The sequence below is a fragment of the Odocoileus virginianus genome, chromosome 23, assembly GCF_023699985.2.
Source record: "Odocoileus virginianus isolate 20LAN1187 ecotype Illinois chromosome 23, Ovbor_1.2, whole genome shotgun sequence".
In the NCBI taxonomy this organism is placed as follows: Eukaryota; Metazoa; Chordata; class Mammalia; order Artiodactyla; family Cervidae; genus Odocoileus; species Odocoileus virginianus.
In genome coordinates, this window is record NC_069696.1 from 47765054 (window position 1) to 47780528 (window position 15475).

Here is a 15475-nt window from a genome sequence, read left to right on the forward strand (position 1 = left end):
GAAACCATTTTTCTAATGCACACTATTAACCTACAAAAGAATAAAGCACCCCCCTACAGATGAAATTGAATTTTGCTTCAGTGCTTTTGAAATTAATAACTAATAGTATTCAAAAGTACTGAAAAAATATGCTTTGCTTTATGTTCAGCTAAGAAATTCTGAGGGAGAAAGTCAAGAAGAGAGGAAAAAGAAGGCAAAGAAGTGATGGGTAGCAGAGAGAAAAAGGAAGCAAAAGATGGAAAGTGACAAAATGAGGAAAAAAAAAGAGCAAAAGCATTTGTATTGCTCTGTTACTGTTTGTGGTCATAGGCATTATCCCTGTGGACCCTTAGACTGTGAGGCTGGCAATGTGGGTCTTAAACCCAAATAATCTAAGGAAAGAATTGGACTTTTATTAATCTACCAAGCAGTGAACACAAATTATCTCTGTACCAGGTATTGGGAATACAGTTAAACAACTGTCTCTGTCCTCATGGAGTTTCCATTCTACTTTAAAGAAATGCAAGGAATTATCTGACTGATAACTGAAAAAACAAACTCTATACCACATTTTTAAACCCCTGTTCTTTTCCTTCTGTGCTGCTGTTCAGAGAGGTTGAAGCCATAGTTCAAACAGTTCTAGAGAAATGAGTTCCAATAATTTGCCAGTGGAGATTCAGATTGCTTCTTCTGAAATTATTTTTTTTATCCAATTAAGCACCATTGAACATTTTTCCTAGTCTCTCATGTTAGAACTTTCAGGTTCCGTCACACTCAGTTTCTTATCTTGAGGGAAAAAACTAGGAAAAACTGAATTGAAAGATTTCACGTTTCTGTCAGAAAGGCAATCCTCACTCTAAGACTATTAGGAAAACTACTGATATAGTAAATTTGAATTTCAGCAAAGCATTTTTTCAGTATTTTATGATATTCTTTTGAATATGTTGGAAATTTGAACCAAGTGATAGTACTATTGGTTGGTGTCATATATTTGTCAAATACTCATTAATTGCAGATCAGGTGCTGGGAACTAACGATACATATTTTAAAAAAGCAAGGACCCTGCTCTCAAGGAGATATTTAAATGTAATGCAATGCAATAAGATAACGCTGTAAAAGGAGAGAGCAGAGGGAGCATGAAGGTTTCTAATTCTGTTTAAAGGGTCATCAATAATGAATTGCATACACCTGAAACTAATACAACATTGTAAATCTGTGTTAAATTAACTATACTCTAATAATTTTTCTTTTTTAAATAATGAATTGCAACCTCTACTGGGACTTGGATGAGAACACTTGGATAAGCACATTGAATTTATATAGAACATGAAGTTGAAAAGGCTACCTAATGCTTTGGGTGACAGACTTCATTTAACAAATTTTTATTGAGCACCTGTTATATGCCAGACTTTGTGCTCAGAATCCAAATATTGTTTAATAGATCCAATCCAAAATTGGATTGAGCTGCCAAAGGAATTTAATTCAGTGCTGTCCAATAGAAATAGAATGTGAGCCACAAATATAAATTTAAATGTCGTAGTAACCACATTATGTAAAGTAAAAAGCAGGTGAAATTAATTTTAATAATGTATTTTTACCCAGCATATCCAATATATTTTATGTGTGTAATGAATATAAAGATTATTAATGAGATCCTTACATATTCCTTTTATACTAAGTCTATGAACTCTGGTGTGGATTTTGCACTTTATAAAGTGTACATCTTGGACCAGCCACATTTTTCCAGCGCTTAATAACCCCAGGGGGTGATGGCCACCAGATCGGACACCACAGCTCTATATCCTATGCTCTAGTGTTTACTTCAGTTCTTAGCAGTGTATTATGATTCAAAGGAAATAATGTGTTTGAAGACAGATTTCAAAGTGGCATTAAAATGTTTAAAACCATCATGTGAAAGAGGGATTAGACTCAGAATGGTAACTTTTATGTCATCAATTTTGTTTGAGTGGAGTTGTTACTTACAGTGCTTTAGGACCAAGGCTGAAACTGCTTCTTGGAGTGTGTTCACCTAGTGGAGATCAGTTAATGGCCAGACATATGTTGTCACTGAGTTAAACTATCTCAGTGATGGTTCCAGAGAGTGAAATTTGGAGCAATGAATAGAATTTACATGGAAACAGATTTTGGTTTAATGTTAAAGAGAACTGTTCTAATAATTAGAACCACCCCCAAATTGAATAAATTCCCCACGGAAAGTAGCTAGTTCTCTCTCACTTGGAAATGTTCAGAGAAGTATTATGTAAACTTTCTTTCAAATGTTCTACTAGAGATTTAAGCATTAGATGAAAGAAGTAGATCAGGTAAATTTTATAGTCTCATCCAACTAAAATTCTGTGTTTGGCCTTAAATGGGTGTGGTTGGAGGAACAGCCAATTTCAAACCCTTAGAATAGCCCTTTCATCAACCTGGCTTTGCCCCAACCTCAAATATGCTGGAGACTTGTATAATGATGTGCATTGTAGCAAGTTTTCCAAAGTGTCTTAATTTCCTGCCTATACAATACTGCCTACACCTCAAGCTAAACCCAAAATAGCATTCATCTCTGCCTATACCACACGCACACACCCTGGCCTTTTAGTTGGCTCAGTGGTGGACATTGCTGCCAGGAAAAAAGGCTTCACTGGTGATACATAAAATGCAGACTATATAGTCCCTGGGATTTCTTTATCCCAGTGACCACCCAATAACTCTGTATGTACTTTAATAACAAATTATAGGACCTAATTGTCAATGCTCTTGTTACATTAGCAAAAATAGTGTGTTTTGATGGTAAAATTTCATTTTTAAAGATTAGTTTTTCAGTGTGGAAAAATAGCTACAACCCAAACTGTAAAGTCAGCTGTGATTAGGCTCCTAACCTCATTTTTCAGTTCCTTAGCGATTGCTGCCTTGGCATATCTAGCTGTTAACTATGCAGTTATTATACAGACAAATTGTGAAGTGATAAAATGACTTCTTTTTCCCTTGATAAATACATTTGTTTCCCTTTTTATGTTTTTATGGAAAAAGTTTTTTTCTGTTAAGTTCACCTTATATGTAAAGTTATTTTCAAGGGGTATCTGAATTATGTAGAGAAAGGTATATGTAATGTTTGTGAAATGATTGTGCTAGGATTCCAAAGGTTATCCTGGAAAAATCACACCCACTAGGATTCAATTAAAGTACACATTTTAAAACTTTGGATTTAGATTCAGGATGAATGGAATTCTTAGAACAATCCTTCACATAACTTCTATCTATATGACATATGTATTCAATTAAATATCAAGTTTCACCTGAATTTTCCCCCAGATCCTATTTTATAATATAAGAAACTTTTATAAAGGATAACTATAGTCACTTAACACAGAAGATTCCTTGGGCAACTTTGTCATGAAAATTTTTGCTTTAGTCTCTATATCCATGTAGGGTTTTGATTTAAATAACAAAAATGATTTATTTTTTAAATGACAATATTTTAAGCTTATACAGTGTGTTTTAAAATATATATTACTGATAAAAAGTATAAAGAATAATAATAGTAGATCCCTGTATACTTACTACCTATCTTCAGAAAGGGAACATTAGCAACTCTTTTGAAGCCCCCTGGGTTTTCTTTCCTTACCCCCTTTTCTTCTCAGCCCCAGGACATAACCATGTTTGAAATTTCATTTTTCTTCAGTTGCCGTGTATTGGTGTTGCAAATCAATATATTGTTTTTCATGTTTTAAACTTTGTATCAGTGAAATTATTTTGTATTATGTTATTCTTCTCTTCGTTATTAAAGGGCTTCCCAAGTGGCCCAGTGGTAAAGAATCCACTTACCAGTGCAGGAGACACAAGGGACCCGGGTTCCATCCCTGGAACGGGAAGATCCCCTGGAGGAGGAAATGGCAACCCACTTGAGTATTGCCTGGAAAATTGCATGGACAGAGGAGCCTGGTGGGCTATAGTCCATGGGGTTGCGAAGAGTCAGACACCACTGAGCACCACCACCACCAAATTAACCATTTATTTATTAGATTCTCCCATGTCAGAGTTCATATATCTTCATTGTAGTATGGTATTTTATAATATGAATATACCACAATTAATGTATTACTCTATTAAAAAGTATTTTACTATTGAAAGTGTAGCCTGCATATTCCTGTAGCTTGCCGGTATGCATATTCCTGTGCATATTCCATGTGTTTTGTTACCTTCTCCTTTCATCTTTTTCCTCCCTGATATTTTGGAAGTTTACATGTTGTCTCTCTTCTTTTAATGGTTACCAGAGGTATTTAATATGCATCCTTAATTAGACAGAGCTAAAATTAATATCTTTACTTCATGAATAGAGCAAGAACCTTTGACACTTGAACTATTATCACCTACTACAGACTTATATTATTATTATATATTAGTTCTTTATCATTTTTCTTTTCATTTTATCCCACAAATTCAGCATCATTTTATGTGTCTAGTATTTGTTTAAATTAATCCACATGTTTGCCTTTGATTTTTCATTCACTGTTCCTTAACATCTCAGGCCTGCTTTCTGGGGTCATTTTTCTTTACCTGAAAGATATTCTTTATTACAAGAAAAAACTTAAACTTCTTCTGTGGAATAGTGAATATTTTAAGCTTTGCCAGCCATTTAAGGTGGCTGCTGCAAATTATTATTTATTTTTTACAACTCTTTAAAAACATGAAAATGATTTTCAGCTTGCCGGCCATACCAAAGCAGACCATAGGCCAGATTTGGCTCCTTGGTCATAGTTTGCCATCCCCTGCTTTAGAAGATCGTTTAGTGAGACTTTATTGATGCCAACCATTGGTTTTAGTTTTTATGAAAATACCTTTAAAACACCTTCATTCTTGAAACACAAGTTTGTTGTGGCTACAGTTCAACAGTTTTTCATATCATTTTGAAGATATTTCACTGACTTCCTGCATTTGTTTCTGCTAAGAAGCTGATGGTTCTAATTATTAATCTTTTATAGGACACCTATCTTTTCTTTCTGATTGCTATTGCTAAGACCCTTATCTCACTCTTGCTCCTTCTCCCTTGCTACCCCCATCTCACGCATGTGAGAGTTTATGTGTTCTGAAGTTTTACTGTATAGTGTATAGCTGCAGATTTCTTTTTTAAGCTCCCTGGGATTTATTGTTTTTTCTGAATGTACATATTGGTGCTTGTAATCAAGTATGAAGAATCCTTTGCCGTTATCTCTTCAAATCTTGCCTTTTCCCCCATTCCCTCTACTGGTTTCTCCTACAATCCGAATTAGCTATATGGTGGGCCTGCTCACTGAATCCCTCTTAACATCTCTTTTTGTCTTCTCTTAACTACATTCTGAATAAGTTTTTCAAATCTGTCTTCCAGCTCCTTTGAGCATTATTTTTTTCTCATGATCGTATTTTCATCTATACGTTTTCATTTAGTTCTTTAATATCTGTCTGGTCACTTTTAGTAATCTCATGTTGCTTAGTCATATTTTTTGATTCTCTCATCTACATCCTCAAAAATACATTTTTTTTTAATCTAATTTTTTAATGTCTCCAAGTTGATTCTTCTGTTTGTGTTTGTGGTATTTTGTTTTCATGTGTAGTAATGCATGCATGTAAGATCATATTTGATTGAACTATATCTGTGAGAATTTTGAGACTTAGGTAGAGGAAGTTCATCCAAAAAAGAATTTGCCTTTATCTGTCAAGTGCCTGGGGCCACTAACAACATACGGACATTTTGAAATAAGTTTTCATTTTCTGGAGCACATAGTTAATGTGAATTCAAGCCCCAAACTTATGTTAAGGCCAGCCAATGATTGAGATTTCTCACAAGTTACTTTTTCTTTTTCTTGACCTTCAGCCATGGTACACATTTTACATGGCACTTTGGATCATGGATTTTTGTTTTCCCTGCTTCCACTTTAAAGGTCCTGGTTCTATGCAGAGGTCCCTGATCTGCATCCCTCTTTGTGTAGGCACTAACTTTTGTCTTCTGTCCCATACAAACAAAAGTTATTAATTATTGGATGTGGGCAGATGTCCTTAAGATAGCTTTATGCCTCTGTGCTCAGTTGCTTCTCTGGATTTGGATTTTTGCATTATTTTTGTAGTCAAAAAGCTTTTCAGGTTATTGTCCATATTGCCAAAGATGACTTGACTTTTCAAAATTCATTCTTGTCTTCCCATGAGAATAAACTGAAATCATTTTAGTAGTACTGAATCAAATAGATAAGCTGATTTTATTAAACATCTTACCCAAATCTAAAAGACTGATCAGTAATTTACACATCCACTATTCATAGTAATGGTATAGATGAACAAGTTTGTTCAATCCCACACATGTATGAAAGTGAAAGTGTTAGTTGCTGAGTTGTGTCCAATTAGTGCCATGAGTAATATTATGTGAAAATCATTGATACTCTTTATAATGACTGAGGCTTCATAAAGTACAAGATATACATAATCAAAACTGTTCAGTATATATTTTTGATATTGTTATTTGATAATCCATGCATATTACTTCATTTACCTAGAACATTCTGATTCTTAGAGCATTCCATTTTCATTGTGTTTGCTGTGAAATATATTTACTATTAGGAATAAAATGTCTCTTGAGATAAAGTATAACAAGCATATTGTTTTTAGTTATCTTAGAGAGTTACAATGCTTAAACAGCTTTGGATATTTTTGTTCAGTAAACTGGTTGAAAGAAAGTGAAAGTGAAGTCACCCAGTTGTATCTAGCTCTTTGTGAGCCCATGGACTATATGTAGCCTACCATGCTTCTCCATCTGTGGGATTTTCCAGGCAAGAGTACTGGGGTGGGTTGCGATTTCCTTCTCCAGGGGATCTTCCTGACCCAGAGATTGAACCCAGGTCTCCCACATTGCCGGTAGACACTTTACCCTCTGAGCCACCAGGGAAGCCCCAGTTTTGCTCAGTCGTGTCTGACTCTTTGTGACCCCACAGACTATACAGTCCATGGAATTCTCCAGGCCAGAACACTGGAGTGGGTAGCCTTTCCCTTCTCCAGGGGATCTTCCCAACCCAGGGATCGAACCCAGGTCTCCCACATTGCAGGCAGCTTCTTTACCAGCTGAGCCACCAGGGAACCCAGGAATACTGGAGTGGGTAGCCTATCCCTTCTCCAGGGGATCTTCCCGACCCAGGAATTGAACCAGGGTCTCCTGCACTGCAGGTGGATTCTTTACCAAGTGAGCTATCAGGGAAGCCCACCTTAATATCTAATCTGCTTTTTGAACTTCTCAAAAGGATATTCATAGCCCCCTGATAAATTCTTCATTATAATAAAATACACAGTTTTATATTGTTTGTTCTCATGACTTATTTAAACATTTACTATGTATGCTTAGGAGGAAGAAGCAGACATTGAAGGAATTCAGTATAAAACACTACGAACATTTCACCATGGAGTCAGAGTTGATGGCATAGCTTGGAGCCCAGAGACTAGACTTGATTCATTGCCTCCAGTAATCAAGTAAGTTGAAAATTATTAAATGCAGCATTTATTAATATCCTTTGTGTTAAGTGATCTGAAGCCTCTAATCATAGGGATGTTTTTCCTCCATTTCCCCAACTCCAGGTAATTAGGTATTTCAGTATTTGCTATTATTTCATAATTTAGGCTTATTGTCTAAATTTGTGACTTATATGCAAACGTAACAGTGATGCCTTGAAGCATGTGTTTCAGCGTGACTACAAAGCTATTTATGTGAGATTCCTATGAATCATAAATTCTTCACTGAATTTACCACTTATTGAAAGTGCAACTTTGTTAAAATAACTAAATTTGGTTGAGTCATTAATCAACCTTACTGCCCCATACATAGGCCAAGGTCAAATTTTCATAAAACTCTAGTTCTAATCCTTGGGCTTCTGTTTTGTTGAAAGCATTTAAAAAGAATGACTGCTTTTTGAGAAAAAAAATTAACACATTTGCTGAGGCCTTCTTCACAAAGGCAATGGTATGTCAGGTTATTTAAGGTCTGTTACAAAACACTAGCCTTATTTCCATAAATATCAAATCTAAAATGTGTGTCTCCTTTTAGTAAACAGTATTTAACAACCATAATTTAGCTCTTACTGAGCTAACCTAATTTTTTTAAATTAAGGGATAATTTACATACAGTGAACTCAACTCTTAAAGGTACAGTTTGATCAATGTTGACAAATACATGTACTTTTATAACCTACATGCTGGTAATACATAGCATTTCTATGACCCCCCAGAAGATTCTTTGTGCTCCTCTGGTTAATCCCTGTAGCCTATCCGCTGCCTAAGCAACTATTGATCCAATTTCTGTTATCAGAAATTAGTTTTGCCTAATTGATCTATTTCTTTGAATGACTGTTAACTAATCATTGAAAAGGCATGGTACAAGAGATTTACCAACATATCTGGATCTCTAGATTAGGAGACTTGCTTTAACTTAAGCTTTATTTAAATTAAATAAACTAAATGTTTTAGGTGAGGAAAAAAATATAGCTTTAATAGAGTCAAAACTTGAGAAATTTAGATCCATATAGTACTCATTTACCTAAAGACAATTGGAAATAAGCTTTATTTTTCAATACAGGCATACAAAGGCTTCCCAGCTGGCTCAGTGGTAAAGAATCTACCTGCCAATGCAGGAGACATGGGTTTGATACCTAGAGGGAAGATCTCCTGGAGGAGGAAATGGCAACTGCTCCAGTGGAAATGGCAACCCACTCCAGTATTCTTGCCTGGAGAATCCCAGGGATGGAGGAGCCTGGTGGGCTGCTGTCCATAGGGTCGAATAGAGTTGGACACGACTGAAGCGACTTAGCATGCATGCATGCATTGGAGAAGGAAATGGCAACCCACTCCAGTATTCTTGCCTGGAGAATCCCAGGGATGGAGGAGCCTGGTGGGCTGCTGACTGTGGTGTTGCACAGAGTCGGACACGGCTGAAGCGACTTAGCAGCAGCAGCCAGTGTTCTTACCTGAAAAACCTATGGACAGAGCTGCCTGGCAGGCTGTAATCCATGGGGTCGCAAGGAGTCGGACACAACTGAGAGACTCAGCACATAGGCGTGCATACAGACATATAATTTCTTTCTTCCTCAGCCGTAATCTGACATGCTGAGGATCTAAAACTTTAGGGTTAAAGGCGAACTAGTTAAAAGATACCTGTTTATTGCTTAGAGTTTGTTTTGTAATATGCATTGATATACACCTAAACAATAACCTTAAATAATAGGGTCAGTATGATAATATGCCAACTTTTAGTAATAAATACGCCAGCTTTTATAGGTACAAAAAGATTATTATCTTTCACCTAATTTAGTGAGTCTAGTGTGTCTTAAAGTAAGAAGGCTTATAAATAACTGAAGGATGCACAGACTAAGATAGATGTATAACTATATTTTTATTCCTTATATTGACCTACCTAAAAGAAGATACTTTTTTAAACCCATCATTTTAAACCTTTAAGAAAAACTTAAATGTTAAATTCATGTGGTGATTTATAGTGAAATTCTATCCTTTCATAATTAAAGAGACAAATCCAATATACTAATATTTTTATATTTTCAAAACAAACTTGTGTCCCCTACTTTCAGTCATAATTGTATAACAGATTTTATAGTGGAGCCATAGCATCCTCCTTCTGCCCAAAGAAAAGCATGATTATGAGTTATGAAGATAGCTTTGGTGGTTAAAGGTGGGAAGAACTTTCACTTACATAGATTAAAAATGGCCTTATTTTTGTTTTCTTACTTCCAGATTTTGTACTTCTGCTGCTGATATGAAAATTAGATTATTTACTTCAGATCTTCAAGATAAAAATGAATACAAGGTATGTTGACGAGTTTAATTTGTAAATCTATTTTAAAACATTTATTATTTTTGCTTTTTTAATTGAGTTTATCCCAATTTAAAATGACTTTATAGTTGTCTCTGAAATATGTAGTTTAGAATCTCATTTACTCTATTTTAGGCTATAGTAAGGGACTAGGATCATAGTAAGGCCTGCGAATTATAAACCTGATATCACTTATTAGATTAAAATAGTAGGTAAGCACAGGAATGAGAGGGAATTAGAAACTTGGTATAAAAGACATGAACACACATAGAGTAAGAGGTGAATTCCAAGGGAACAAGCTCAGTACAACGCAGTGCAACGCAGGACTACAGCGTGGTTAGAAGCAGACACAGGAGCCAGAACATCTGGTTTGAAGCCCAGCTGTGCCACCTTAGTTAACAGTATGACTTTGGGCAAATTCCCAATCTCTTGTTCTCATTTCCTTACCTGTAAAATGGAGATGATCATAGCATCTGCCTCGTGGGATTATGAGCATTGACTGAGCTAATTCATATAAAACACTTAGAATAGTGCTTTTTACATAGTAAGCCCTGTATGTGAGTTTTCTATTGGTATGATAAATAACCCTGTAAGATAAGTTAGACAGAGAAAGGCAAATACTGTATGACTGCACTTAATGTGAAGAGCTCTTCTTAAAGCTGAACTCTTAGAAAGAGCAAATAGAATGGTGGTTTTCAGGGTGTGGAGGGTGTAGGAAATGGGGAGATGATGATGGGAGGGTACAGACCTCCAGTTTTAAGAGGAGTAAGTTTTGGGGGGTCTACTGTATGTCATGATGAGTATAGTTAACAATACTGTATTACATCTTGCAAGTTGCTAAAAGACTATATCTTAAATGTTCTCACCACAAAACAAAATTGATAATTTTGTGAGGTGATAGAAGTATTAACTAACCCTATCATGGTAGTCATTTCACTAGCCCTGTTATGGTATCATTTCACAATGTATGTGTGTATCATCATGTACTAATCATCATGTTATACACCTTAAACTTACATAGTGTTATATATCTCAATAAAGTGAGGAGAAATTCTTTAAATACTTCTCAGTTTGGATTGAAATTGAATCATGTTTTTTTATAAGAACAGTATTGCCTTCCTGACTTTCTAGTAAATAAAACCTATGATAATATTATAAAACAAAGGTAAACTATAAACCTAATCATTTAGAAAACAGTAAAAGTTATGGTCTAAGCTATATACAATGGGCTATATACAGTTTTACCATAATAAATGCACTGTATATATTAGTTTATTTAAAGCTGTATCAATGAACATCTGAGTGTACAGTGACACATAGCATTTTGACCCATCAAAAGTCAATAGTTAGTTATTAACTATTATTGCCAGTTTAAAAAGACATTAAATAGTTAATGTGATGTGGTTTATAGAAACTGTGACATAGCGCTGAAGAAGGACCTGGACTTGTTAAACTTACACCAGAATGTTTGAATAAAATCATTTTTTTTTTCCTCCCTCATTTCCAAATAGTAAGCAGTACCAAATAGAATTACTTTATTAATCTTATAACTGAGATCAAATTCAAGTGTTTGGAAGGTAAGCTAGGAAGGAAAAACAATATCCATTAAATTATTAAAATATCTGATATCTAACAGGCCTGTTCAGGATTTCAGTTATAAAGATTTAGACTAATTGGACCTTAACCTGCATGCATAGTCCTCTAATTTACAACTTCCCATTTGCTCCTTCTGTGGCCAGAAGAGTTTTTCTGGGTTATTTTGATAATGGGCTTATAATTCTAGCTGTCTCCAGTGCTGGCAGTCACATTGAGCCAGTGAATAAAGACAGTAGAAGTTGAAGTCCCTGCTATCTGTTTATTAGGTAGCAGCCAGTGTACAGGGCAGCAGGTATGAGACAAAATCCAAAGGGGACTCTTATTTCAGGGCTCCTGGAAAGTGCTCCTAGCTTTAACTTTTGTATAAGCTTTATGTAATAAGTGAGAAATAAGGTGATATGAGGACAGGTACAGTTAAAAAAATAAAAACAAAGTGTGTGTGTTTTTGTAAGAAATGCATACTAGAAAAGAAAGATCAAGCTAATAACTGTGTTGAATGATCAGCTTCTTTCCAAGATAAACCTTCCCAAAAAGTGGGTGTATAAATCATGCTTTAAAAATAGCAGATTGCTTAAGAAATATTTATAGAAAAGAGAAGCATGCAGTGAAAGCAGTGAAGTAAAAATATTAGGTCGGAATATTGTAGATTATTTTCTTTTGTTCTTACTAACTTTTCCCCTGATACCAGGTTTTAGAAGGCCACTCAGATTTCATTAATGGTTTGGTATTTGATCCCAAAGAAGGCCAAGAAATTGCAAGTGTGAGTGATGATCATACGTGCAGGTATGTTGCTTATGTTACAACAAAATTTTTGAATTTTCATCTTACATTAATGAGAACTACATTTTAAAAATTAAAGAAAATGTAAATTTCTACATATATTCTACAAAATGTTATAAAAGAAGCGTACTTTATTTAAAGTGTAAGTATGGCACCAACAGGAGTTTCAAAACCAGTGAAGCTGAATTCTCATCTCAGTGGAAAATTCCCTAACTAGTTCTTGGGTGCCTCTCTCCCTCTTATTTTAGATTTGCGTGTTTATGAAATCTAAGTATATATCAGGTCAAACATTGAACAGGATCAGTAGGATAATATAATAAGAGGCATTTGCCATTCTGTGAAGTTATTTCACAGATTCTATCTGGTAAGTTAATGTTTAATAATGAACTGAGAATCTCATTTGCTAAAGCAAGACTCATGGGAAATTTAGTGTTTTGACAAATTCGAAAGTCTCTGTCTAAAGTTTTTCTGTAGATACTCAATACAGTACATTTCAATATTATATTCTTCTACCTTCCCACCCCCACCCCCGTCTAGATTGAACAGATGAGGGAGCTATAACATTTTACTAGTGCCTAAGGCTGGAGAATATCACAAGTAAAGAAGAAGATGAAGACCAAGTGTAGGAGGTGGAAAAGAGCTGAGGAATCAGAAGTAAAGCGGTCATTAGAGGAATGCCAGTCGCCTCGTTTGCTTTAACAGAGCAAACTGAACCACACACAGACAAAAAGAAAACAAAAACCACTGCTCTGCTATTTTGCATAGTTTTAATGTTTGAAAAAGCTATGATAAAATTGCTAGTATTTATAAATACTTGTACAAATATAAAACTACTAAGTATGCATCCTTTCACATTGGAAGTAAAGCCACTAGCTTCTTTTTATTTATTTTTTTCTCACTAGCTTTTTTTTTTTTCCCATTTATTTTTATTAGTTGGAGGCTAATTACTTTACAATATTGTAGTGGGTTTTGTCATACATTGACATGAATTAGCCACGGATTTACATGTATTCCCCATCCCGATCCCCCCCCCCCCCACCTCCCTCTCCACCCGATTCCTCTGGGTCTTCCCAGTGCACCAGGTCCGAGCACTTGTCTCATGCATCCAACCTGGGCTGGTGATCTGTTTCACCCTAGATAATATACATGTTTCGATCTGTTTCACCCTAGATAATATACATGTTTCGATGCTGTTCTCTCGAAACATCCCACCCTCGCCTTCTCCCACAGAGTCCACAAGTCTGTTCTGTACATCTGTGTCTCTTTTTCTGTTTTGCATATAGGGTTATCATTAGCATCTTTCTAAATGTGTTAGTATACTGTAATGGTCTTTATCTTTCTGGCTTACTTCACTTTGTATAATGGGCTCCAGTTTCATCCATCTCGTTAGAACTGATTCAAATGAATTCTTTTTAATGGCTGAATAATATTCCATGGTGTATATGTACCACAGCTTCCTTATCCATTCGTCTGCTGATGGGCATTTAGGTTGCTTCCATGTCCTGGTTATTATAAACAGTGCTGCGATGAACATTGGGGTGCACGTGTCTCTTTCAGATCTGGTTTCCTCAGTGTGTATGCCCAGAGTGGGATTGCTGGGTCATATGGCAGTTCTATTTCCAGTTTTTTAAGAAATCTCCACACTGTTTTCCATAGCGGCTGTACTAGTTTGCATTCCCACCAACAGTGTAAGAGGGTTCCCTTTTCTCCACACCCTCTCCAGCATTTATTGCTTATAGACTTTTGGATAGCAGCCATCCTGACTGGTGTGTCATGGTACCTCATTGTGGTTTTGATTTGCATTTCTCTGATAATGAGTGATGTTGAGCATCTTTTCATATGTTTGTTAGCCATCTGTATGTCTTCTTTGGAGAAATGTCTGTTTAGTTCTTTGGCCCATTTTTTGATTGGGTCATTTATTTTTCTGGAGTTGAGCTGGAGGAGTTGCTTGTATATTTTTGAGATTAATCCTTTGTCTGTTGCTTTGTTTGCTATTATTTTCTCCCAATCTGAGGGCTGTCTTTTCACCTTGCTTATAGTTTCCTTTGTTGTGCAAAAGCTTTTAAGTTTCATTAGGTCCCATTTGTTTATTTTTGCTTTTGTTTCTAATATTCTGGGAGGTGGGTCATAGAGGATCCTGCTGTGATTTACGTCAGAGTGTTTTGCCTATGTTCTCCTCTAGGAGTTTTATAGTTTCTGGTCTTACGTTTAGATCTTTAATCCATTTTGAGTTTATTTTTGTGTATGGTGTTAGAAAGTGTTCTACTTTCATTCTTTTACAGGTGGTTGACCAGTTTTCCCAGCACCACTTGTTAAAGAGGTTGTCTTTTTTCCATTGTATATCCTTGCCTCCTTTGTTGAAGATAAGGTGACCCATAGGTTTGTGGATTTATCTCTGGGCTTTCTATTCTGTTCCATTGATCTATATTTCTGTCTTTGTGCCAGTACCATACTGTCTTGATGACTGTGGCTTTGTAGTATAGTCTGAAGTCAGGCAGGTTGATTCCTCCAGTTCCATTCTTCTTTCTCAGGATTACTTTGGCTATTCTTCCAATTTTAGTATATGTGCTGCCGAAGCGAGCACCACTAGCTTCTTTTTAAATTTTAATCTTCTCAGTAGCTCTTTTTAAAGTTATAGAGTCATAGGCCATTATTTTTTATGTACTGCCTGTTAAAATTTTCATGTCAGAGACATGAAAGATTTACATGGCATTAAGATAGTAGAGTCCCAAGTGTTAAAAAACCAAGTTTGTATAGAGACGGAAGAGTTAATGGTACCAATTTTTAATGTAAAACTTAAATTAGACCACTAGAAAGAAAGAATGACATTTTAGTTCTCTAACACATGGAGTTTCCTAATCACAAGCATTTGGAATAATGAAATCTTTGAAGGGGGAAAATGAGTGTCTTTGCAAGCCAAGGAATATCCTGTGAATAGTGGACACCAGCCAGAGACCTGGGATTGCATTCAGAGGTCTGTAATTTTTTTTTTTTTTTTTCTTGTAGGAGACATTGAGATTTTTGTAGAATAGTAAAATTGTCCTAAAATTTGCAGAGGGTTGCCACCTTTTTATTTTGTCAAGTGATAAGAATTTTTTAAAAGCCTACTATTTTAAAAGTCTTCTATTATTATCATTTTATTTTTAAAAAATTATTACTTTAAATAGGAGAAAGGACTTAACTTCAAAATGAGTCCTTTAATTTAAATCAATTTAACTTAAAATTTATTATGTTGCTCCTGATTGTCTTATTTGCTAGCCTGTAGTTGATGGTGTTACTGTTCAG

The 15475-nt window shown here is 35.4% G+C and overlaps 1 protein-coding gene across 2 annotated transcripts in view; it reads left to right on the plus strand.

The window, feature by feature from the left end:
* The window catches only part of NUP37 (nucleoporin 37), a 42573-nt gene that overhangs the window by 3668 nt on the left and 23430 nt on the right, over positions 1 to 15475 (plus strand). For both annotated transcript variants that reach the window (XM_020880920.2, XM_020880928.2), the window contains exons 3-5: positions 7343 to 7467; positions 9736 to 9808; positions 12099 to 12193. In XM_020880920.2, coding sequence (XP_020736579.1) covers positions 7343 to 7467; positions 9736 to 9808; positions 12099 to 12193 — 293 coding nt within the window. The remainder of the gene's footprint in view (positions 1 to 7342; positions 7468 to 9735; positions 9809 to 12098; positions 12194 to 15475) is intronic.